The 26,971-nt window shown below is 36.3% G+C and overlaps 2 protein-coding genes across 2 annotated transcripts; both read right to left on the bottom strand.

Moving 5' to 3' along the window:
• Nucleotides 1-4,668: 4,668 nt before the first annotated feature.
• Nucleotides 4,669-11,738, bottom strand: LOC137926314 (circadian clock-controlled protein daywake-like). Its single transcript, XM_068769915.1, has 5 exons — nt 11,632-11,738; nt 7,914-8,133; nt 7,203-7,336; nt 6,111-6,266; nt 4,669-4,868 (listed from the first exon to the last, which is right to left on the bottom strand). The coding sequence occupies exons 1-5, from the start codon at nt 11,690-11,692 to the stop codon at nt 4,717-4,719; spliced, it is 723 nt and encodes a 240-aa protein (XP_068626016.1). The 5' UTR covers nt 11,693-11,738; the 3' UTR covers nt 4,669-4,716.
• Nucleotides 11,739-17,911: 6,173 nt separating this feature from the next.
• On the bottom strand, nt 17,912-26,761 carry LOC137926139 (uncharacterized). The gene is given in 7 exon segments (XM_068769668.1): nt 17,912-18,138; nt 18,141-18,770; nt 18,991-19,152; nt 20,751-20,874; nt 20,974-21,273; nt 21,954-22,061; nt 26,519-26,761. Coding segments are annotated over 7 exon segments (1,713 nt in total). The 3' UTR covers nt 17,912-17,992.
• Between the last annotated feature and the right edge of the window lie 210 nt (nt 26,762-26,971).

The following is a 26,971-nucleotide window of genomic DNA, read 5'->3' as shown; positions in this document are numbered from 1 at the left end:
TTGTATCTACTTTTAGATACTCAACAGACATTACAATCTAGCTTATATAATCTTATTAAGATAGATTTATTGAAACTAAAATAAAAAATTTAAAATTGATGTATATGAGAAAAATAATAAACTAAATAAAGCTGTGATACTGCAATAGAAAATACAATTGAAGTGTTTGAGGATAGATGAAAAGAATGGAATGATTGAGAAAAGAAAGATTGAATTATGGAATGATAGAAGGAAGAAAAAAAGATATTGTGAGCTATGGAAGACGAGGACGAAATTAAAAAATTCATGTGAAAAAATTGTTAAGAAATAAAAAACCCTGTACCCAACAAAATAGGGGTGGAAGGAGAGGTCTCAATAGCGGAGGCTTCAATAAAAAAAATGTAGCTTATAGTCCAATAAGTAATTTAGATTTAAATTAATTTATTACAACATATTAAAAATGTGTGCATTGACACTTTCCTTATTATCTCTGTTAAGGTGAAGTCACATTATTTATTTTTGTGTTCTTTTTTAGTTACATCACTATCACACTAGGTCTTGACTGTACGCTTTGCTCCGTTTTTGCCTTGACATTCATACGATGGTGAAGTCTTCGTTCATGAGCTCCTTATTAATATTACTGACAGGTTCCATCTAAAGATCCAGGTGGACAGTGGATCTGAACACAGTTCTGGTCCAAATGTTCGCGGGACACGAGGACTTCGATAAGTACCTACACAGGTTTAAGTCCAGGGAGAGAATATCGTGCACCCGTGACCCAGCGGTGGACTATACCGTGGTCCACGCAATAACGAACTGTTCCGTATTCGCAAGACAAAGATGAAGTGGAGGTTGAGGAAGAGTTAGAAAGCGGAACTATTGCTTCCCTAATAGAAGACAAAATTATGAAAGAAATCGTAAATAAAAATAAAAAACTAATAAAAGTCAGAAACATAAAAGTAAAGCTAAAATAGATATACGAATAAAATCGATAGAGTAATACTAACAAAATAGTGGAGAAGAAAGAGAGGCGATACGTGTAAAAGTTATGAATAAAAGAAAACAAGATGTAATGTTTGAAAGAGGTTAGAATGGAAGAAATTGTGAAGAACGTGAGGAGAGAATTGTAATAAAAATTAAACGATAAAATTATTGAACAAAAAGTCCCCGTTCGTTCGAAAAAGGTTCTGACGTATATCGTCGTTTCTAATGTTGGCTGCGCTTACTATACTCCTGAACACTTTGTTATTGAACCACTGAATGATATCTACGTAAATTTTTTTGGTACAGCACCAAAACTGGATACCATATATCCATATTGGTATAAGTATTTTTTTGTATAAAACAGAGTGTTTTCCAAGCAGCCAATACTTCTTCTTGTACTGGATTTCTAATTCATCTCGTTTCTATAAAACCTAACCTATCCAGCGATGCATCACGTTTATTGACATGTCTAAGTATTTGGCTGAGTTCTCTTGCAGTATTGCCTGGTTATTTATATATACAGGACGGTAACTTGTTTTTTTACTTTAAATTTTAACGAAAACATTTGATTTCATTTAGTTTTACTCGACATATTTTGTCATATATACCGTGTTAATAGCTGTTGCCAATGCACTAACTCTCGTTGAGTATCATCTATTGCCACAATAGCTGCATTATCAGCAAAAGTTGCTATTGTGTTGTTTTTTAATTGTATATCACAAGTGTACAGTAGGCAAAAGGAGCGCACTTGGAACACTTTCTAGATTTAACCTGTGCCTTACTGGAAATATTTTCTAGATTAGATTAAATTCTAAAACGTCGTCAAATTGTTCTGGTTGCAATCTTCTTGAAATCTGTATTAGATCTGTATGCTAGACTTTATCAAAGGTTTGAGATACGTCCAAAAAGACTGAAGGTAGACTTTATTTCCTTCTAAGACTTTTTCTGTTGTTGTGGTTATTCCGTGGACTTGATCTATGGTTGAACGTTTCTCTCTAAAACTAAACTGTTTGTCAGAAATAGTGTTGCTATCTGCAATAATTGTTTCGATCGTATTAATAATAATTATTTAATTATTTTTTACATAATTAGCAAAAGATATTGGTCTGTGCGACGTGGTTTCGTTTAGTGGTTTATAAGGCTTTGGTATTATTATAACTTCGACCATCTTCTACATATCAGGTACATACTTCACCTTAACAGATAATTAAATTGCATTAGTATAATAAATTGCTAGCTCGCTTCACTTTATTGTATGTGATGTCTAAGTCATCGCCTTGACCATGAAGAACGAACGCGACGCTCTCGGCTGAGACCTAAGTGTTGTAGTGCGCATGCAAATAAAGTTTTTTTGATAAAAAAAACTCTTGAAAACAGATTCACAATATATATTTTTGTTTATTCATACATATAAAAGGTTTTATTACAATAAATTGGGTGATGTATATATTTATAGAATTAAAAATCTACGTGTAATTCTCGACACAAGTTGCCTACCCTTTGTTTAATGTGATCAGTGATTATATCAATTTGGTGGCAATGGTAGGGGTTTTATTGTCTTTCTGTTGTAATGTTTATATATGGATACTGTATACAGGTGATAGCGGGCAGGCCACATAATGCAGAATAGATGGACATTGGTGTTTTAAGGGTCTGGAACGAAGACCATATACCGACAAACGTTTGAAAGTATATCTCTGAAGGTCATCAGAGTGCTGGTCGCTTCGAACCGGAGACTTATGTCCAACTATGGAAGTCCCACGGCAGGAATGACGTTGGAATGAGCAAAAGAGCAAAAAGGAATGAGCAGTGAAGACATTTCTCCAACACGGTAGCTTGCTAAGTTCGTCAGAAAACAAAGCACACGGGCTACTCACCGGCTATATTAGATATCTATAGTGGGAAGATGGTAGTGATTAGGGAATATAATTTATTTAAGAATCGTCTAGAATGTTTAGGGTTAAAAACATGAATGAAATCAATGAAATAGTTGTCAGTTTATGCCTAGAAGAGATTAATTTTTATATACAGGATGACTTAATGTGTGGTAAAATATTAAAAGTGTCAATAAATGTTATTTGTCAGCAGAAAGATTTAAAGTTTTTACATATATTTCTAATCAACCTATATAAAGTGATGATTTTGAAATTTGTACATATTTTTCTAACAGGCAAAAGAAGACCGGACTATGAGGATATAGTCCGGTCTTCTTTTGTACTTCAGGGCCGCGTCCTTGGCCATGTGTTTGTTCCGGTGCAAGGATATAAATTAGGATATAAATTCAACCTCAATGATATAAATTCAATCAAGGATATAAATTCAATCAAGGATATAAATTCAACCTCAATGACCGTAGGTTATTTTTTAGTATAAAACTCGCAACTGTGAATAAATGTCACAGCAATGATATACATATATAAATATATGTACAATCTGCTCCGCTGATAGTAAACCCGGAGATGGCTTTCGACGAAGTAAGGAAAGAAGCCGAAAGAAGTTTATGTGATTGTTTACTGTCAGAACGGAGTTACAAAATGTAAAGCATTGTAAAACTAAAAAAGAATAGATAAATAAATTGAAGAATAATAAAGAATGCATAATGATAGAACTATGAACGCAGACAAAATGTTTAGCTCTGACTTATAGATGAACGCAACTTAATATTATTGTTTTTATAATATTTGTTCAAAACTTACCCCGTTAGGATGCAAGGCGATATAAAGATTGTGGCATGAATTATATCGCGCCCCGCTAAATGTTCAAAAATTTTTTTTCGTATTTCTAACTATGTGAAATTTCTTACGTTTATATTTCTTTTATCAAATTTTTAATTTAGATATGGAACGCTAACATGCAACGTTACAATATACAAGGTTTCCTATAGTTATTACTCCTATAGCTTCTTGCGTGTAAAGACAAAACATAAGTTAGATGCGAGTAGTGCAAGACGGGTAACTGTGCTATATATGAAGAAGGTTTTTTGCTCGCAATGTGTGTCTATAAGTAAGAAAAGGACCAATATTTAGCCACTTCCGCACATGCAGTGGTAGTCGTGCAACAAAGTGCACCGCCCGCCAGCCCGCTGATAAATGCGTATGCGGCAAACAATGCGAATCACACAACCGCCACCACCAAATTACTCAACACGTATTTCACCCCTCCACGAGGCATCTTCAGGAGTTACGTTACACTGATTAGTGCCAAACACAGAGAGAGCTCAGTCCGTCGCCGCTTGTTATTTATATGCCACCTCCTCCCCCCACTACTACTCAAAGTCACGTGACCGATCACGTGGGCTATTTTTATTATACCCTCTATTACGCGTGAGTTATATTTGTGATTTCACGTAACAGACGAGTACCCCGACCGAGTCCCCCGGCAAACTTGTAACAATGGAGAGGAGGAAACATTGACTGCTCGTTGAATATAGTTCCAATACCCGCGTGTCTTATTATTTCCAACCGTTCCAACATGTCCATCCGCAATCCTTTGCTACAGGCATGCAGCACGTCATAGAAATGACCGTGCGGAAAACTATGTCCCGACTCTAATAAATGTTTAGAGAAATGAGATCTTTCAGGGCGATCATTCCTAGACGCGGAAATATGCTCCTTATAACGAATGTTAAAACTTCTACCAGTTTGACCCAAAAACAATGTGTCGATAAGCTGACATGAAGTAAACAATAAAAATCATTTATTAACATTACTCATTTATTATTACATCGTATATGAAATACATTGTGCCAGTGTTTCAATCTAAAAACAAATCATCGAAGGGAATGGTGGCTAAGAATTTGTTGACATTTTTGAATGCGATTTTAAACAATCCGTCGATGTATGTCTCGCTTATCAGCTCGATCGCTTTCACGAATTTGTTCTTCTCAAACAGAGCTTCCGCTTCGGCTGAAATTTATAAAAAATTAATTATATAACATGTTAATGTTAATATAAAGTGAGCGTGCAGAGTGGGGCACAACGCCATTGCAACCGAGCTGACCACGAGCCAGTAGACGCGGCGTAGGTAGACCTCCCACTAGGTAGACTCCCAACTAGGTAGACCCTCCACTAGGTAGACCCCCACTAGGTAGACACCCCACTAGGTAGACCCCCACTAGGTAGACCCTTACTAGGTAGACACCCTACTAGGTAGACCCCACTAGGTAGACCCCACTAGGTAGACCCCACTAGGTAGACCCCACTAGGTAGACACCCCACTTGGTAGACCCCCACTAGGTAGACACCCCACTAGGTAGACCGACGACACAGTGCCGCGGAAAGTCGCTAGATGCTAGCAGCACAGGCCTGTCATCTTTGGGGGGGGGAGGCTATACCTTGCAGAGGACTTGCAGCAAGTGGATCTCCGACTCGTGAACGTCTAGAAGACAGACTAGCTTGTTAAGTTCTTCGGAAAATACTCGACGCGATCTGTGAAGTGTTATTTTCGCAAATGTTTTGGTAGAGTTATAAAAAAACTTTGGTCCTTACGTCTGTATACTGTTTATCTATATAATAAATCAGAAGGCGATAAATATGGACTTCATGGTGGCCACTCAACATCATGTCTTCGATGTAATATTTCTCGTACGACTACCTACTACGTATCTACTTAGCTTGGAGAGTTGGCATTAGTAACAAATAGCTTAACTTCATAGAAACGCACGACTGACACCTCCGTCTTAACCCAAGGAATTCTGTATTATTTTAAAAAAAGAACTTTTTTTGGGTCACGCTGTATATGTCACAACAAGGTAGAAACTGTCTCAACCCAAGGCCGGGTTTACTAGAATAGAAGCTAAGGTATTCCCTGCCTGTCGTAAGAGGCGACTAAAAGGGTATCGACTTCCCAGGCGTTGATGGTGGGGGCTTTCGTCGTCTTCTCAATGTCAACTCGAGGATAGCAACGCTAAATGGTCAAATATTGCTGAGGTAGTGCAAGGATGCCGTGTGAGACGTGGCTTCCTCCCGGGATGTGTCTTGGTCAGTTGAGGGTTCCGTAGGAGACTGAATACTACCATTGACGGGAGTTTTAATGGGTACGAATGTCACATAACCCTGTCATTCTCCCAGAAGTCAGAGTATTTCATGTCCATCCAGAAGAATTTCCAAAAAAAAAGAGTATAAATTATTAATGTTCAATTTACTTACCATCAAGCTTTGTCTTTTGTTTCAAGGCGTAGTTCTTAAAGTCAATCGGCGCCAGCGCCGATTCTTTGTGATCCAGCACGACGATGAACATGTGCATTTCACCATCATTTCCCATCACTTTCTCTATTTTCGCGTTCACCTTCACCAGGTATTTGTCTGCGAATAGAGAAATAAGTTTTATTAGGCCTAGACAAGTTCTCTATTACGCTAATCATTGTAATGCTATAATTCTGTTGACGCGGTCTTGGTCCAGCTTTCTCTGAGTACCTTCATAGGTTTAAGCTCAAGGATGATCCCTCGTGCTTCTGTGAGCTGGGTGTGGACCAGACCGTGATTCACCTGGTAGCAGAATGTCCTGCATTTGGAGGGCTCCAAACCGTTACCGAGTGTCGTTTAAAGAAAAGAATAGAGAAGCCACTATCGCCTCCATCTTGACAGAGAAAGAAGATAGAGAAGCCTTTATCTATTTCTAGAGAACAATAACCATAAATATTTAATGGAATCAGGCGTAATTTTGCTGAAGTCCATTCTAAGTAAGAAAAGGACCAATATTTAGCCACTTCTGCACACACAGTGGTAGTTGTGCAACAAAGTGCACCGCCCGCCAGCCCGCTGATAAATGCGTATGCGGCAAACAATGCGAATTACACAACCGCCACCGCCAAATCACTCAACACGTGTTTCAGTTTCAGAGTTGACGCTGTGTTTGGCACTAATCGGTGTAACATACCTCCTGAAGATGCCCCGTGGAGAGGTCCTTTATATTGGTCCTTTTTTTAAATAACCATAATTGTGATAATGATGAAACCATTATTAGTGGAAGTGAAAAAGAGAACCAATTGTACAATGAAAGAGAAGCAAGATAGACATTGTGAAGAACGGAAGAAGATAGTGAATAATTTAATAAATAATAATTAAATTTCTGTTTCTAACTAAAAAGGGGGTGGTACGAAAGAAAATTATGCTGTAATGCTATTGTAGGAGCGCGAAACAGAAGAAATATTTTCTATATGTCGTGCTAGGCTTTTTACGGCTTAACCGATTTCGGTTTAGCCAGTCTAGAATACGTGAGCTAATATTATATTCACTTACTGACACTTATTTTATAATCATCATCGCCCCAGACTGGAACGTCCAGAAGTATCCCTGAGGATACCAGGTGGCCGGACAGATCTACTCTTGGGCATATGAAGTCGAATTTTAACGTCATGGCATTTAAATTCATTCTGAAACAAAAAAAATATAAATTCAATATACACCAATACCTCACTTCACTCACACAAATTGAAACGCCGCAAAGTGAATTAAGATTTTCTACAAAGATCCTATCATACAAAGATCGAAGATAGGTTCCAAGGTCACAAAAATACTACTTCTTAAAAAGAAAATTGAACAAAGTAAACATTTAAAAAACAAAAATAATATTTCGAAATAATATCTCTATAGTGATTTTCAAATTACACTTTCACCATTTAACATTTCAAATGAAGAAAGCACACAGCAAGACAATTAGAGATGGGCAAAATGTATCCCTGGCAAGAAAAGAGTGATTTAAATGTTTTCGATCTTGCCATATATATCACTCTTTTATATCTTTAACTCATTTAGCTCAGTGCGGCTCGGAGAGAGAATAAGGCAGCTAACACTAAACATATATCCTTTATATCTTCGACTCTTTTAGCTCAGACTTAGAACTCGGTGAGGCGGAATGAAACGTGTGAAATATTCCTATTAAGCATTTCATGTCTTTGTCATAAAGCACAACAAAGTTAAATGCGCGCGCGCATGATGTCGATCACTTACTGTAAACCGCTGATGATACATTTGGAGTATCCCACGGCATCGTTATTGGTGAAGTTGAAGACGAAATTTTCGACCACCCCCGATGCTTCCTCCAAGTGCATCGGATCGAAGCCGTCCACTCCCAGCGCTGGGATTCCGGCTGCGATAAGTGGCATCGCTATGTTTGCAGATTGCGTTATACACGCCTCGTCGTTTCTATTGCATGGCCTTATGATTGAACCTGGATAAAAATTACATTCTTTATGTTTAGTATATATTTACTAGTATATATTCAATTTAGAATTTTGCAGGCGCAGTAAATACATTCAATTTAGAATTATGTCGGCGCAGAAAACCTGTATATAGGATACCACCGGAACGCTGATCTACTAAGAAGTGCCAGCCAGAAACTCAACAGCTAATCTTTTTAAATGTAATTTAATAAAATTTAATGTGTACATTATAATATTAACCATGTAAATTTCGGCTTCGAGTGCCGGTCTGGTGTTGAAATCAGGGAGGAGTCAATAGCCTCCCTGATAAGCGGAAAGGATACCAGGGAAGAATTCCTCTCTTATTGCAAAAGAATCACACAATATGCAATAGAAAGAAATAAAAGTTAGGCATAGACAACAAATAAAAACTAACAAGACAAGTTAAAAAAATAAAATAATATAAAACTGTGATATAGAATAGATAAAAATGTGATACAATAAAAATAGAAATTAAGAAAATGTAAAATGAAAAGAGGATGAAAGAAAGGTAAACAGAGCAAAAGGGAAAGAAAGCAGAATTGTGGCATAAAAGAATAGAATGAAAGATTATGTGAAGTATGAAAGTAGAGAATGAAAATATAAAATAATTATGCGAATAAATAAAATTGCCCATAAAGTCCCTGTCCCACCAAAGATAGGGGTACGAGAGGCCCCCAATAGCGGGGGCCATAAAAAAAACATGTAAATTAGTCAAATAAGTTCCACAAAAAACTCTTGAACGTTTATTTGAATTTATTTATAATATGCATATTATATAATTTTAGATTTAAAACTAAGATACCTTATGAAACTTTATTATGTATGATTTATAATAATATCACACAAGAGCATTGTACAATTTCGATGCCAAGGGTGTTGTGAAGTAAAAAAAAAACGCAAATTCAGAAACAAAAGAATGTTAGATTTAAATTCAAAAGGGGGCAGTTCTGGTCTGACTTTGCACAGCAGATCAGTACTCCTCCGATGGTGGGAGGTACAGATTCCTGTGCTCATGTTGGTGCGAAGCACGAACAGATTGTACCTCAATGACAGAAGATTTTATTAAACGGTTTTATTTAGTTCGACCCGTACGGAATTTATTTGGGTCAAAATTAGAAATTGAAATTTAAACACCTTCCCGTTGTCAGATTGATCTGAAATTTGATACACACATTTAATTTAGATGACAATACAATATAATAAAATCAATAACATTATAAATCTAAGATGGCCGCCGATACAAAATGGCGGATTACATATTTTTCCTTAACCCCCTCAATATGGGTATCAAATGAAAGGGCTACACTAGTAAAACACGATGATTATGTCAAAATTTAAAATTCAAGATGGACGCCGTTCCAATATGGCGGACTAGGTACATATTTTTCCACAACCACCACAATATGGGTGTCAAAAACCGTTTAACATAAAAGTTTTTTAAAAGTATTTATTATAATAAAACACAACCCAAAGGAGTGTGTTGTATCTTGAAGAATTGCACGTCTGAAATGAAAAGATGCGGGCAGCATCATCAGACGCTGAAATGAATAAACTAATTTGTTACAATATATTAGGTAATACAACCTTTTTTGTAGTTTTTCCAGTTTCGAAATAAGTTTTAAAGCAATCGAATATCTTCCATTTAGATAAAAATAAAAACAAATACAAAATAGCTCCAAGCAATATTTTAGCAATATGTTTTTTTTTGTTTTTATGTAATCTTTTTAATGTCATCAAAACAAGATGCGAAAAGTCTAGAAAAAAGATATAATATGTTTGGTTTTGTTTAAAAAAAGTATAATATATTGTATGCATTTCGAATTAGTTATGTTTTAAACTAATAATACAATGTTGTGGAACTATATGTGGCGTTCAAACAAGTTTTTGGTCGTTGTAGAGAAGATATTTGGTAATAAATAAAAAAAATTATTCGGCTAATTCAAAACGTGACCTCGTCATTGTTAAGCATAGCTTGAATGTTACTTGTGCAGTTTTTTTCGTGTCGAAACTTCCAGAATATCATCTAGGTGATGAAAATTGGACTACTTATCAACAAATCACCGCTCTTTACTTTTATATTAAAATAAACATAAATAAACTAACAGGTGGCGCAAAAGTAATGTCATAACTTGAACGCGCCTTTATTTTTACAAAATGGCGCCAAATGTCACTGCGCTTTGACATTTATGATCAGGGATGCACAACAAGCGGCCGGCGGGCCAGTTGTGGACCTTTAAACATGTTTACGCGGCCCGCAAAACATTTATAAAAATGAATTTATTTTATAGACTTCCTCTCTTTAATATATTGTTATAAAATTATTATAATATATTTGTGGTACATGATATGCGTAAACAATCAATTAAATATATATATAAATAACAACCGATCAAAACTGAGTGACAATCATGTATGACCTATGATTCTTGCCCACAACCTGAGGAAGACAATATGAAGCAGTGAGGAGGAAGTGGTCGCACGAAACGTGAATGAAAGTCGACATTACTAAGGCGTTGTGAACAAACAAACAAAACTCCAACTATTTATAAAAATAATGACTAATTGAATTCAATTTACTTTGAAATAATTACGATTTATGTTATTAAATAGTTTAAGAGGCTTAATAAACATTATCAAGCAAAAACTTCAAAAAATTTTTTTTTTCGGAAAAGTTAATAATTGTTAATAATTGTAAAACAAAGACAGGAGTAATAATATTTGTGGAATATAGGCTCTTAAAAAATATTATAGAGGTACGTCGATGTGATTTTAGATTCTATTTAATTAAACTATTCTGTCTTTACGTACGTAATTGGTCACTGTAAACCAGTGATTCCCAAAGTGGTCTATATCGACCCCTAGGGGCCTATGACAACCTGCAAGGGGTCTACGTCAGCGAAAAAAAATTTGGGGGTCCATGAAATGAAAATGAAGGTCCACGATAGTGGATCTCAAAACATACACTGATAGTACCTATTTACTTACATCATAATATCTTATAATATCAAAACATTTATATTATTTATAAATAATAATATAAAGAAACAGACTGGACATCATTAGCCGAGGAGATTTAAGATTAACCCTTACAAAATTGACGCCAAATGTTGATAATTTATTATTAAAGCATCAGGTTCATTCTTCTCACTAAAAATATTGACTTATTGCTTATGTTATTTTATTTATAGTTTATTTTATGTTTATTTAATGTTACCTATATTTTAGATAACAGATACAAAATTTTATTTTGAGTAGTTTTAATTTAAATTCAATTAATAAATGTGTAAATTAACATGTGTTTGTACTTTAAGTTTTTAACACTAAACTTCACTACAGTTAGAAATTTACATGAAATCAATATCAGGTAAGTAGGGGGCTACCCAACACGGAAAAACATGACAAGGGGTCTACGACACAAAAAAGTTTGGGGAACTCTGTTGTAAACGATTCAATAGATATTAATAAGTTTAAATGAACAAACTTACTTGAGCCAGAGAAAGCTTCTGCCGCGCAGAGCCATGTAAGAACAATTATCTTTGACAGCATTTTGTTCGTCTGTCCTGTTGTGAGGGCACAAACTGATTAAACTTCAAATAATTCCAATTTCTTTTTATACTTAACTCGAGAATCGTCAAGCGTGAACCATAAATTATTTCTAGGTTCCGTCGATATGATTTACAAGTAATTTTTCTTTTATATATCCAATAAACGGACGTTGCAGAGGATAGTATGCTGATATTTAAAATCCAGGAAAACAGAAACATAATTTTTGATACTTACTCCGCTGGCTCAGTGACCCAAAGTGGATCTTGGCCTCCCAAGCGAGAGACTTCTACTTTCCTCTATCTTGCGCCATCGTCTCCCATTGGTTGACATTCAATTCGCGCTCCCCACTGGTCTTCGACCCCTCGGTTTTTCCAGGTACGCTACCTTCACGCTCCGATCCGATCCCATTCGCTCCAAGTGACCAAGCCAGCGGATTCGTTGAGCTTTAATTCGCCAATGATATTTGGCTGTGCTACTAAAGTCTCAATTTCGGCTTCTTTCGGAGCCTCCAAGATCCGTCTTGATTTCTCGCTGGTCCCAAGATCTTCCGCATGATTTTGCGTTCTGTCACTAGCAGTTTAATTTTTGATACATAATAATTTATTTTTAGAGCTCTTATTACTTGCTTATAAAGTGGTTTTAAGAGAGTAAGACGTCAGTAAATCAGTACCAAGTCTATGAGGCATAGTGACTAGCGCCATCTAGTAGATTTTAAGAGAAAATATGATAAAACAATTCTATATATTCACCAGCTGGAATAGTGATTATGATGAAATTGAAATACATTTTAAAAGTGATAAGCTAAACTATAATAATACTATATCGCGGCAGCGTTCATTTTTATTTTTTAACTTATTTCTAGTTTGACATTTGACATATACAGCAATTGTTTTTTTTTATGATTTCGAAACTGTTGTCGAACAATATTAGAATATATTGCTATTATAAATGTTTATATTCGTATGCTTAATAAGAATTTTGTATATATTATTAAATTATGAGAGGTGTAATATCTATGGAAACATCCAGCCATGTTAGAGTGTGACCATACGATGCAAAGTGCTCGAAACGATGGAGACTTTTCAAATTAGCCGTATTATATTCCTTGTGCGTGTCAAGACTTGATGCTTCATGTTTGTGTCGATAAAATCATTACATGTTATTATTTAGAAAATCTTTCTGTTCCGAATAATATACAGAAAGCTTCCACTGCTATATGTTATAAATATATTTAAATTTGTTACTAATGTAGTAACAAATTTACATATATTTTAGTTAATACATGATTTCATAGAAAAAATGCACCCTGGAAGCGATGCATTCGCCTCCGAGCTGTTTCAACGTTTATAAAAAAGTACGTACAAGGTCCTGCAGTTTTTTCTCCTGTTCTTCTCATATATGGACCTCAAAAAAGAGATGTAACACATCGTATGTTAAATAACTAATGTTTTTTCATTTGAATTTATTCTCGCAATAATTGTCCTGTTACGATATAAATATTGTAAATTAGGATATTGTATTTTGGACGCAATTGCTAAAAATAGGCTTCCATATATTTTTCCATTAGAACTGCTACAAATTGACACATATGCAGCGCCTCCCAACGACATCAATAAGGAAGAACCTAAAAGGATATCACAGGCAAGTGACAGCAAAAAAGTATTTAAAATAAAATTCATGTTTTCAAAATTGGAACTATAAAAATAACTCTTATTGATCGTATTATTTTTAATATATTTTATTTTACTTCGTAAGATGTTATAGATGTGAAGAAGCAAGATGAAACTTCACAATAGCACATGTTTTAATAAAGTTTAACACAGATGTATACATATACACTTTATATATAGCCTGAATGAAATCAAAACAATCAGGCGACATCGCTGCAAAACATTCTTGTCGTTTAATATTCCTTTTTTGAATTTCTCATCAATTTATTTTTAATATACATTTCGTGTTTTTTTATATTTTATGGTATATTACTACAAATGAATTAGAAACTTTTTGTAGTCGAAACTTTAGTTGAAACAGTATGTACGTCCCGTATTTATTTAAATTTACTATAATTATTGTAAATGTACAAAATAACATCATAAATATATTGGGAGACCTCTGTAAGAATATTGAACTGTTTAAACTGATTTCTCAAGGAGATTCGGGACTCCTAGCCGTAAACAGCTCGGATGGCTTTCTTTTGTAAAACAAATATGTTTTCAAAATTTCAATCTCTACTTCTAATTCAATCCATAGGACATGATGCTGTTGAAATAACTAAAACGCACTATCCTAGCAGTATCAATATCAGCAGCGTTTTATCTTCCTAACGACATAAGCAGCAATAAGCCTGACTGAAAGAGATAACGTGAAGCCTCCGTTGAAGTTAAAAATCGAACGTGACACCCGGGTAAACCGTAGTCAACATGGTTTAAAACATCAACATTTATTATTACGGGTATTTAATGGAGTCAAGCATTATTTTGCGGAAGTCCATCCTAAGTAAGAAAAGGACCAATATTTAGCCACTTCCGCACATGCAGTGGTAGTCGTGCAACAAAGTGCACCGCCCGCCAGCCCGCTGATAAATGCGCTGGAAGATTTTATGTAGATTGTCTATCTATCTAATATAAAAGTATCTGCAAATATAGTGGTAGTCTAGCGCAGAGATAGAGATTCGTTTCCCGTACAACCTTATAATTCACACAGTGCATTAATAATATAGGATTTCCACTGCTCACAAACAAGTTCCCAGAACATGGGCAGAAGTGTCTTCTGCATACCATAATAACACACTGCGATCGCCTAAACCAGAGTTCCCCAAACTTTTTTATGTCATAAACCCCTTGCCATGTTTTTACGTCTTGGGTAGACCCCCTACTTACCTGATATTGATTTCCTGTCAATTTATTTGTTTGTAACACATTCGTATTTATAGAGTGACGAATTGAACAAGTCAGTGCAAGGTAGCGAAGCTCTGAGACTGCGACTCTCAGGTTTTTACAAGTTCAAAATGTATTGCGACCACAAAGCGAATACCAACATCCTACAACTTACACAATTTTATAAACATTTATAATATTTTTTTACTTCATAGGTATTTTTATATTTAAATAATGTAAATGTTTTGATATTATAAGATAGTATGATGTAAGTAAATAGATACTATCAGTGTATGTGCTGAGATCCCCTATCGTGGACCACCATTTTCATTTCATTGACCCCCAAATTTTTTTTCGCTGACGTAGACCCCTTGCAGGTTGTCATAGACCCCTAGGGATTGTGGTATATCCTTGTCTTTGGTCTGTAACGACGTCGACGGTAAACATAATTATTTATTCAAGTCAATTAAGATTAGATGACTTAATATCACATTTAATTAACATAATAAAACGAGCGCCAGGACATCATAATTCTCTATTTCTTTTTAATTTTATATTGTTTATTTTTTATTTTTTTATATGCGGCCGGTTATTCAATGTTATAAGTTCGAATATTAATAAATAATAATTAATTTTATAACACGTGGGAAACGCAGACACCAATACCTCGCTTTGCGTCGTTACGTTTTGCGTTTTTTTCGAAGTTGCGTCGCTGCTTAATTAGTACTAATTTTCACTGCGCGTCGTTAGATTTTCGAGGGTGTTTTTTTTTATTTTCTTTTTTTCCAAAAGATGGCAACACTTTGTTTCTAATTGCGGCATGCCATCAAAACTCGGGGATTCCCTTTCTAACTAAAAACAACGCAATTTGTAAACAGTTTTAGTTATTTTCAATTTCAATTACGTAGTGTGTTGTAATGTAGTGTATAGTGCTTTTTGTAAAAGAGAATAATAAATTTAAATAAATTTTTACGTGTTGTTTCTGTTTACAAAAAAGGTAAATATTATTCCAATTTATTTATTGGCAGAATTATATTATTCTTGTTTTTTAAATGTTTACTTTGTTCAATTTTCTTTTTATAAAGTTGTATTTTCGTAACCCTGGAACCTATCTTCGATCTTTACATCGTTTACCTACCATCCACTTCCAGAATATTCTGTTCTGTGCAAGTTTTAATGAGCTGTTCATGGTAATGTCGCAGGCTTTTAAAATTGCGTCACTCCAGCGAGTAGGCGACAATCCTCTGGCCCTTTTACCTCCCACGTTACCGACAACTATGCACTTATTTAGGTTATTGGACCTCCTCCGTGCAATATAAGTGTATATAGAAGATTGTGAATAATCAGGTATTTATTCTAAACACTTTAAAGATATACGAATTATTACGTCGCGCCATCCACGATTATAATACACAAACAACAGGAAAAAATCAATAAACAGCGGATTAAATTGGAAAAAATATTTATTAAAAAACTTTACATATAAAGTTAGTTTTTTAATATATTTTATTATTAAAATGCCGCTAAACATTATTGAACTACCATTAACAAAATTCAAAACGCATATTAAATGACAAGAATCCTTGGCAGCGATGTCGCCTGATTGTTATGATTTCATTTAGGCTATATATAAAGTGTATGTGTATACATCTGTGTTAAACTTTTTTTAAACATTTGTTGTTTCGCAGTTTCTTCCTGCTTTTTCTTCACAACTATATAAAACACCTTGCAGAGCAGAGTTAAAAATAAAATAGATTAAAAAAAGTTGAGGAGATCTGTGAAAAGTTATTATGTTGTATAAACGTGTTTTTAAAACAAAGGTATAGAAAGATATCCATATTAACACTTGTCTAAAATGAATACTGTTAGATATAGATCAACCATGTTAAAACTTGACAATGATGGACTTTAAGCATGTACACTGGATAGCCACCTAATCCAAAAGAAAAATTATTAAAAACTGTCTTAAAACTGATTGGTTATTGATGTAAAAGGTTTAAATAGGTGAATGTATAGTTCATTTGTAATGAACAGTGGGCTCCGGCTCGTGTAGCGCCCGTGTGCAATGAAACCCTGGCGCCACCAAGGTCTGACCCCACCTTCCCCCAGCGGCTGTAACTATTAACTTTGCCTTCGTAACAAGAAAGTTTTTTTCATATTCCAACAAACTATTTTATAAGCAGGTATAGCTTACAGCGTGGTATTTGTTACGGCCTTTCTCCTTATGACGACAGAATAACACTCATTGTTTTTATGCCTGTAGCACATCTCTGTTGCAATTTAAAGATTTTATGCTTCTAACCAATCATACTGTGTAATATATTAACAAAACTTATACACAAATATAATTTAACAAATAAGAGCAACAGAATAATTGCGTGTACATTATGGTAGTATTAATAATAAATAATCTAAATTGAAGTATGATGCATGCGATAAATACGTGTTGCACGGTGCGCGGCTCGAGCCAGACTGACGGCCACGCGACTAGATCCAAGTTCAGGGAATTCCCCGCGACCGATTGAACAAATTTTATTTGAAATTTTTTTTAACAAAATAGCAACATGTCACAAGCTTTAATATGCACTAGACAATATTGGTTGTTTAAAATGATAGATATTTTTTAAAAACATTTTCAAAATTGATTCGACCATAAATCTTTTAAGGGAATGCCTATTTCGCGACTGTCTCTAAGGGATGAGTGTTTTTCCTAATATATATGTAGAGTAATTGCTCTGTATGCCTGGCCACTACAACCACAACGTTTTTTTTTTAATTCGAATGCCGTCAGTGATGTGCTCGCTGCCATTACGTTAGGGTTTAAATTGTATATAAAGTTTATTTAAGTGTAAATAGTCCTTCTATCACTACTGAAATCTTTCTCGGCTTCAAGGAACGAATGTGAATTTGAATTCAAACGAAAAAGAATGATTTAATTAGCGTCATGGCCGAAGTGGCCGAAAATCCGGAGCGTGAACGCAACATATAAATATTCATACATAATCACATTAAAAAAACTTGCAAGTGAGAACCAAAGTTACAAAATACATGGATCTTTAACAATAAATATTAAACTAAAAACTAACACAATTCTATTATTCACCGCTGTTCCGTACGAAATAACCTTCAACTGGTCACTGTCACGTGACTTTCTAATTTGAAACGTTTTGATTGGCGGGGCGTGACTTGGATCACTGACTTCATAGCGAGAACGAAATATATATAACTAGTCTTATATTAATAATTTTTGTTCTTAACAGACGGTATCCCACGCGTGATGTGTGAGCGTACGAATTTGGGACCTAGTTTCAAGGATTGTGTACGCTTAGATGGTTATTTAAAAAAAAAAAACCTATGCGTTTACATCTACAAATGAAAATTTGCTTTTAAATCTTTACAGTTTTTGATTGTTGAAACAAAATCTTTATATATCGGCGATGGTTTTAATAACACCCGCGTAGAAGGGAGACGGAACTAGAGGGTTGTAGTTGGAGCCGTACCGTCTCTGGGCTTCCGCGCTTCCGGTGCGGAAGATACGCTCGAGCTGGACCCTCGCATGCAGCGCGCCTCTACTGAAGGCTTTATATTAGTTCCTGGTTTATTCTTGACGTGGTCACTGATGTCTTGCATGGGGTTCTCCTGTAAGACAGACCTCTTGGAAAATGAAGATCGCGGTACAAACTTTACAGTTTTTCCGAGTTTTCGTACGCTTTTGGATATGCCTGTGTGTGGTTTGATGTAGTATTTTGTTAGTTTGTCCACTAGACGAGTGCCTGGTTGTAAACCTGATCGGTAATTGTTATAGCTGATGCCGTCATGGTAAGGATCCTTCGGCAGCCGCAGCAGATAGCGCTGATTGATATCGGACCTCTTCTGTATCGACCTGGTGCTCTGTAGGTGGTTGTCGACGTTTGGTTGACCCGTGGGTATATCACGAGCGTTGTCTCCGACCCAGGCCTTCTGCTTCATGTAGTAGTCAATAAATTCTCGTAGAGGTTCTCGTGCAGAGCGCTTGTGAACGGTTTTAGCTGGTTTCGAAGGCGGCACCTTCGCCCACATGTCCGTGACAATAAGCAGCGTCTCCAGTAGGTTTGATGCCTGTACCTCCGGGTCCATGGCTTGGTCGCCGCTGGGCAAAGCCTCCGGAGTTGCTCTCTGCCGTCCACTCGCCGCGGACGTGTTCTGTGACGTACTATTTTCATCTGAAAAACAAATTCATTTATTATTATAAAAACATATATATCTTCTTTTCAGCTGATGGACGCCCACTGCAGGGCATAGTCCTGCCCTAAAAACCGCCACCATTACCTGTTCTGAGCTGCCCACATCTAGCTACTTCTTGCGATCTTGACTATATCATGGGTCCACCTGTGCGATCTACCCAAGCCGCGCCTTCAGGGTGGAAGAGTTAGGAAGACGTACCTGACACGTTGAGAGTCATCATGAGAAGCGGCGGCAGTCGGAAAGGAAAGCTGCAGCGTAGCGCGGCCGGCAGGCTGGCGTTGTGCCGCACGCACTCTATCATCTGCCTCCGAGCGCCCTCCGCCAGCGACAGCGGCGCCGGTCCTGGAGTACTGCTTCCTCCTGCACCAACAACACTCTGAGACCCTCTGCACTCTTATTTTATTTATTTAATATTCTTTATTGTACACGATAAGATACATTTAATAAGTTTTACAATAATATACAAAAAAGTACAACGGGCGGTCTTATCACACAAGGCAATCTCTTACAGACAACCGCAGTATGGAAAAGATAAAAGTACTTATAAAGGGTAGTTAGCTCTTATCAACTCTAGCGAAGTGGTCGACTTGGATTTGTTGACCTACAAGTCCCCTAGGTGTTCAATAGGTCCGCTTCAAGGCTTTGAGCGGTCCAGGCGAAATAAAATTTAACTCTCTATTTTATACAAGAATGTAAATATTTACTGCTAATTTAAAATGACAAAATCCCAATCGCAGAATATAATATATATATATAAATATATATATATATAAGTTGAATGGTATAGAATCCCTACAAGGCATTAAAGCCGCTTTTACACAAGACAAATAAATAAATAAACGGATTATTTACGTCTTTTTACGTTCATTATATTATGAAAACGAATCTTTAGTTCTAACATTTTATTTCACTTTAATGTTACCGTGAATTCTTCTGTAAACGACCGACTTACATTCATAATTCTTCTACTTCTTCTTTTCAGCCGATAGACGCCCAGTGTAAGGCATGAGCATGCCCATAAAGATCGTCATGATCACCAGTCTAACGCTGCCCGCGATCAGCGACTTCCGGTGATCTATGTCGTCAGTCTACCTCGTGGTGGACCTATCCCACGGCATCAATAGCTCGTCTTGTCGACAGGAAAGTAATTAGTATGTAACACTCGTATCTCGGCGCGTGAATGACAACTGAATCAGTTTTAAAACTACGCAGCGACACACGCGTGGATATCAATTAGTCAATACAAAACGTCTGATTTTTTAAAAAAATTACTACGTAAAAAAGGTCCAATATTTAGCCACGTCCGCACATGCAGTGGTAATCGTGCAATAAAATGCACCGCCCGCCAGCCCACTGATAAATGCGCATGCGTCAAACAATGCGAAACACAACTACCACCGTTAAATCACTCAAAATTTGTTTCACCCCTCCACGGGGCATCTTCAGGTGTTATGTTACACCGATTAGTGCCAAACACAGATTCTTTTTCTGCGCATTTATCAGCAGGTTGGCGGGCGGTGCATTTTATTGCACGACTACCACTGAATGTGCGGAAGTGACTAAATATTGGTTCTTTTCTTACTTAGGATGGACTTCCGCGAGGTAACGCCCGATTCCATTAAAAATTACTACCTCCGGAGTAGCTGTAAAAATCATAAAGGTTACTAGCGTTCAGCACCAATCGAATATAACCTAGCATAAAGAGCCAATGCCGTTTTCACAACTCCTGAATCTTTCAGCCGCGCCGGTCATCATTTTCAAATTTCACACCGCAACCGTCTTATTTTAATAAGCTATATCAAACTTTTAACGACCATAAATTACAATAAATATATTTCATAAATAAATCTTTCATCATTATTTGCAAAATGGCGTCTTGAGCTTTCAGATTCCATTACACATATGAAATTAAAAAGAGAAAGAAGAAGAGAAGTACGTAGAAGACAAAGGGTATTCACCTTCAGTTTCGTCGGTGTAGACTTTCGCATCGGGCTCGTACCCGGTTATATGCGCGAGCCGATCCAGGAACCACGCCAGCCGGATTATCAGTTCTTTCTCCTCTCCGTCATGTCCAGGGTGGCCCTGAAAAGTTCAAAAATGTCTCTCAAATACCTGCTGCTATTGGTCCTCGTAGTAAAAAAGTAGAGAAGGTCTTGTTGACAATAAAAGATATATATTCACCGCGTATATCATCTCCTTGACGGCGCGATCCTGCAGCTGGCGCGTGGTATGCAGCGCCAGGTCTGCCAGACGCCGCACGTGCTCACGCTCTCTTGTTGCATTGGCACAGCGCAATCGCAGCAGCTCGCTTGCAGACAGATTCCCTGTCTCACCCCACGGCTGCCATGTCAAGTTAACTGGCAGGATTGAGTTGGATCCCAGCATTGATGACGTCAGGTTGAGGGTCTGCGGCCACTGGAAGTCTAACCCTGGCACGGCGCTGAGGTTACCCTGGGATTCCGTTGAATTGGTGATCTCCACCTAAAACCCCAACGCCAATATTAAATAAAAATTCATTGCAGTACATTAGTTATTGGATATGACTTCACCAGAAAGGCAAAAACATCAGTTATGACTTGTTAAATAAGAATATATATGTGGCTCTTGGCATACGTAGAATAGAAATGTATGTGTTTACCCATAATAATGAGAGAAATACAAAACTCTATATAAAATTAATTTATATATTGCAAATATTATTTTAAAAATACGTGACGAAGGTTTCTTTAATTACTTTCCTGTGATTAGCCACAGTTGCCACAGTTTCGTGCATAAGATCGTCTTAGAGCTCAGAGCCATCTAAAGAGGCTTTTAGTTAAAGGTAATGAAAGTAAAATGAATGACATTTAAAGTTATTATATAAATCGTCGTTTCCTTTTAAAAGTTTATTCTTTAATACAAATACCAACTGCTTTACCGACCGGCGACCACACTTGACGCCGTTATAAGACAATTGATAACAGCGCCATCTATCAAGTGTCAAGGTTAAACAGCCGCTGCTTTACCGACATTAAATAAGCGTGGCGCAATATAAAATATAATTATTAAAGAAATTAGTTTCTTTACATATATGAAAACTATTATATAATAGATTCATAGCAAGGTATATTGATACAAGGAATTGCTGATTGGTTTAATTCTATTAGTGAAGTCAGTTGTACCTGTGGGAAGTCGAAGCCACTGCAGTTCTCCAGAGTTTGCTTGTAGCTCTCAATGGCCAGCCGTAAGCCATCCAAATATTTTCCTCCTTTTCGAACGATGCCGTGCACCTAGAAACCATTGGATTAACATACAGTGATCATTAGTGTAAGTCATGACGCTAGAGAAACACAAATTGAAAGAAACTAGACTCAGATTGAACTATCCTATAGTGCATATATCAACTTAAAGTTATGAGGGTTCCAAATGCATTCTGTTCTGTAAAGAGCCCACAACGACAAACAAGTTTAAGTATATCTAATGGATTCAGGCGTTATTTTGCAGAAGTCCATCCTAAGTAAGAAAAGGACCAATATATAGCTACTACCGCCATGCAGTAGTAGTCGTGCAATAAAGTACACCGCCCGCCAGCCCGCTGATAAATGATAACACTCTGTGTTTGGCACTAATCGGTGTAACATTACTCCTGAAGATACCCCGTGGAGGGGTGAAACATGTGTTGAGTGATATAACAGTGGTAGTTGTGTAATTCGCATTGTTTGCCGCATGCGCATTTATCAGCGAATTATATATCTAAAACAGTTTAATCTTGAACAAATTATATGTTAATTAATATAAAATGAGTTACATATTGACCATCTTTAAATTGCAAGAGATTTTCACTTATGCTATGACTCATCACGATTTCTCTGGAACCATAATTATTAGAGAAATAAAATTCGGTAGAAATATTCCTTTTACAGAGTACAGGTTAGCTAAGATTGAATTTTATTAAATTCTAACCTGAATTGGTTAAAGGAGTTCTTTGAAAGTAATTATTTGAAAATTACAGCTCTGGTAGTTATATAACTTGGCCAAAATATTTTTTATTACATATTAATCATTTATATATTGTTATAATATTGCTGCATAAAAAGCCGCCATATGTAAAAGTTCCCGCGGACGTCGTCACAACGCTCAACCTTTTGCTCGTCTCGCCCACTCGTCTCGCTCAATCGCACGGCGTGCACTATACGCGCTCTTGCTCGCACGTGTGCCCGCGGCCGTTGCAGTTCTCGGGCAGTCGGATTTGAACTAGGGAACGATGCGCAACCTCTCGTAGGCGCATTATTCATTTTCCGCGCATAAATTATGTTAATTATTCAATAAACGTTTTTCCACATCACAATATATATACATATATATGTATATATAATGTGATGCAGGAAATGTAAAAAGGTTGTGGAACAGCTAGTACTGTCTATAACATTAAAATAATGCAATACCCGGGCCAAGGTTTTCCTGGGCCGATTGCTGTGAGCACACGACCGGCATTTGTTCCGGACGTCCCGTTCTTACTACATATAATGCAATTACAATTACATTGAAACATATATCGATATGTACTGTAATAAAATAAACAATCACTTGTTACCTGTGTAGACAGCTTTTTTTTATTGGTCCCCGCTATAGAGGACCTCTCGTTCCCCTATCTCGTGAGGAACGGGGACTTTTTATTTCTAGTAATTTATTAATATTTTTCATTATTATCATTCTTCTCTTTCATGTATCATCTTATCTGTCGTACTGTTTCTTTCGTTCTACAATTTTCCCAGTCTTTCTCTTTCATTCCATTAGCCATACATCCATCCTCAACCACTACATTCTAGGTTTCCTTGCTATTTTATTTTGCAACATTACATTTATCGCTCAAATATTTAAAACATATTTTCTTTATAATTATCATATTATATTATACTGTTTATTGCACTATTTTTAGTACTACTTTATTTATTTTATTTCTAGTGTAGACAGTATTCGAGAAACATCTGAAGAAGATTTGACCAGGGTGTGTTGGCGGTGATGATTTATAAATCTGTGACGTGGTCCTTTATAATGGGTGTTATGAGAAGGTTCGTGATCACCCAGAGAACAATGGAGATGGCTAAGCGTGCTCCATTGCGATATCGAATCAAAAATAAGGAGATCCGAAAAATCATGGTCATGAAGATTGAAGAAGTACGTATGCAGTGTCAGTTAGCGAGGAATATTGCTCGTAAAACTTTCTAAAATTACCATGCCTACACAAAAGCAATAATCAAAAACTTCTGTATATTTTAGAGGGACCGGAGGATAATGTCGTTTCTGTCGACATATTTCACAGAAAAACCGATCGATTTGTTACCACTCCGGCATTGATTTTGTATACTTGACGGCAAAAGGTAGACAACGAAGGTGAATATATAATTGATTCGAAATAAAAACTTGTTAAAAGTATATTCGTGTGAATTTAACTTAAAGCGACATTACTTTCCAGTCACCCTAATATATCTAACTTAAAATTGTTGGTAGATAAACTGTGTGAAAGAGAGAGACGAGATATATGTTTTGCAATGAGTACAAAGTTACCAAGAATATACACATAAATGTAAGGTTTTATTCAAGTACATAATAACATAAATGTTTATAATGCATTTATACATAAGTTGCCAACTTGAACTGCACCTCCCTTTAGTAGACCATACAGTTTTTCACAAGGGAGGGCTGTATTTAGAGAAGGGTGGGGAGTCGGCGCAATCATGTGCCATACTAAGTGCCTCGCGGTCCACCCTCCAGACAGTCGCAAAATCTGACTCTATCCATCCCTTAGCATTAAGAGTAAAAGAGAATATCATGAAAGAGAGAGAAAATTGGAAAGATGTAAGGCTTTATTGGGTAAAAGCGCACGCGAGGGTGAAGGGGAATGAGAGGGCGGATCAGCTGGCCAATAACGCGGCCCTGAAGTGCAAAAGAAGACCAGACTATGAGGAATGCCACATCTCATTCATCAAGCGACAGCTTAGGCTGGGAACGCTTGACGCATGGAATAGCAGGTATATAAAGGTACGACGGCATCGACAACGCGGAAATTCTTCCTGGACGCCGTTTCAACTTATCACTTGCTCCGTAGTATCAAGGTGGATGTGGTCTTGGTCCAGCTCTTCACTGGACACTAGCAAAGAACTAGCAAAGAATATTTGCAAAATTAATTTTTATTGCTAATTTAAATTATTATATCCTGTATATATATACTGAATTTTCTTTGTACAATAAAACCTCCTTGTTCGCGCTTCCTTCATTCGCGTTTTCACTATTCGCGGCTCTAATACGTACACGCATAATCATAAAATACAAGCTCAATGTTCTTTATAAATGCCGACAAGTGGACACATAAAAAGGTTATGTTAAAATATTAAATTCACAGCCCAAAAAGAGGCTTCAACAAGCAATGGAAACGTGATATTTAATTTGAAAAATTTTAGAAAAGGCTTAATGACAAATGAGCTCTGCGATTTCTTTATGAACCTGGATACATCTATGGAAGTCTTATGTTTCAGAGACAAATCGCTAATGTGACTGCTGCGCTAATGTGTCAGTCTGAATTGAAATAGCTTTTTAAAACTGACAAGCAGGAGATAATTATAAAATTCTTCAAGCCATTGTTTAAACCTTGGAATAATTAATCAAAATGTTCAAAAACTTGAATTGAATTAAATTTTTATATGTATTTTATTATTTAGTCACCAAACGTATCTCTTATTGTCGCAAATAAACTAAAATTCCGCATTCACGGTGTCTGTACTCGCGATGTACTTGTGGAACATGTACCCCGCGAGTAAAGAGGTTTTACTGTGCACTAATTATATTTTATCTGTACTAAAAATGAATTGTCATTGTTTTATAAACACTTATGTAATAGTTAATTTCATTATTACTTCTTTTGAATAAATTTTTGGGAGTTTTTTCATCTCACACGTTTTTTAAAGTCGCGGTACATACGCGATTTCTTTGCACGCTTTTCTATGGAAATTATCTACAATTTTAAAACAGATTTTGGTGTCAATATATTATTGTTAATATTAACATATTAAACATATATGTGGGCAATATGAACGGTGCAATAAACGCTCGTGTAATATCTCTGAATTTATACATTTGAAGGTTTTATTTCAGTTTACAAAATATTTAAATAAAACTGCACCGATCACCATCATGCCAACCCAGTGTGGCGATTATGACATATCTCCCATAGATATTTTTGGGAATGGCCTATGTCTTGCAAGACATCTAAACTCTTAAAAATAAATATACAGGATGATTAAAAATGGTACATAAGGTTTTATGTATATTCATTTGTCATAAAAAATCTTTAAATCTTTTACATCTATTTTCAAACATCCTGAGTAATGTGATAACAATTAAATATGTCAAAGTTATTTTTATCTGTTGAATTGTGACAGGTAGGTAACTTTTAGCACTACAAAGTAGCAGGAACAGATAATATATAATAATTAATTTTGATACGTCGCAATTCTAATTTTCCTTATATTATTACATTATTATTTTTATCGTGGGGATTTGCTGAACATAAATTTACAGTAAATAAACTATACATACTAACTATAAACACTTTAAGGCTTTTATGCCAAAACCTTAACACCATGCTTCTAATCAAAATACCAATTTATATATAACATTAAAAAATTTAAAGTTACTTTTTTAAAATAATATATAATAGATTGGGTAGCTGCATTCAAAACAAACGTACCTTCCTCTCCATGTATCCTTCGTAGCCATATTCCTCAGCATACTGCCCACGCTGACCGTCCACCGGGCTGTCATATTCCTCAAACTCCTCACCGTAGTAATTATTAAGATGCTGCTGATACTCCTCGTGTCGCTTCTGGTTGTCGAAGAACCTTCTCACTGCCTCCAGGTCTACAGTCCACGAGGCTACACCTGCGAGCACAGCTGCGATGTACAGAGTAAACATGAGCCTGTTGGCAGTCATGTTTCTGGTGTTTCACTGTCTCCAAGTGTATATGTGGTAATGGTTGGCTAGTTTGCACGACGGCGCGTGTGGAACGACTGCGCGGCGTGAGCGGCGCGTGCGCAGGTCATACAGCGCTGATGACGTGTTCCTAGAGGCACTTTCGGACAACATAATAGTCGATTGTTGGCAGCCTTTTGTTCGGCAACTCATGTCTGACAGTTTCGAAAA

The sequence above is a fragment of the Battus philenor genome, unplaced genomic scaffold (assembly GCF_028537555.1).
Source record: "Battus philenor isolate CCGP_79_NKW_IND1 unplaced genomic scaffold, ilBatPhil1.0.hap1 SCAF_29, whole genome shotgun sequence".
NCBI lineage: Eukaryota > Metazoa > Arthropoda > Insecta > Lepidoptera > Papilionidae > Battus > Battus philenor.
The sequence above is the reverse complement of the archived record's forward strand: the minus strand, read 5'-3'. Positions and strand labels throughout refer to the sequence as shown.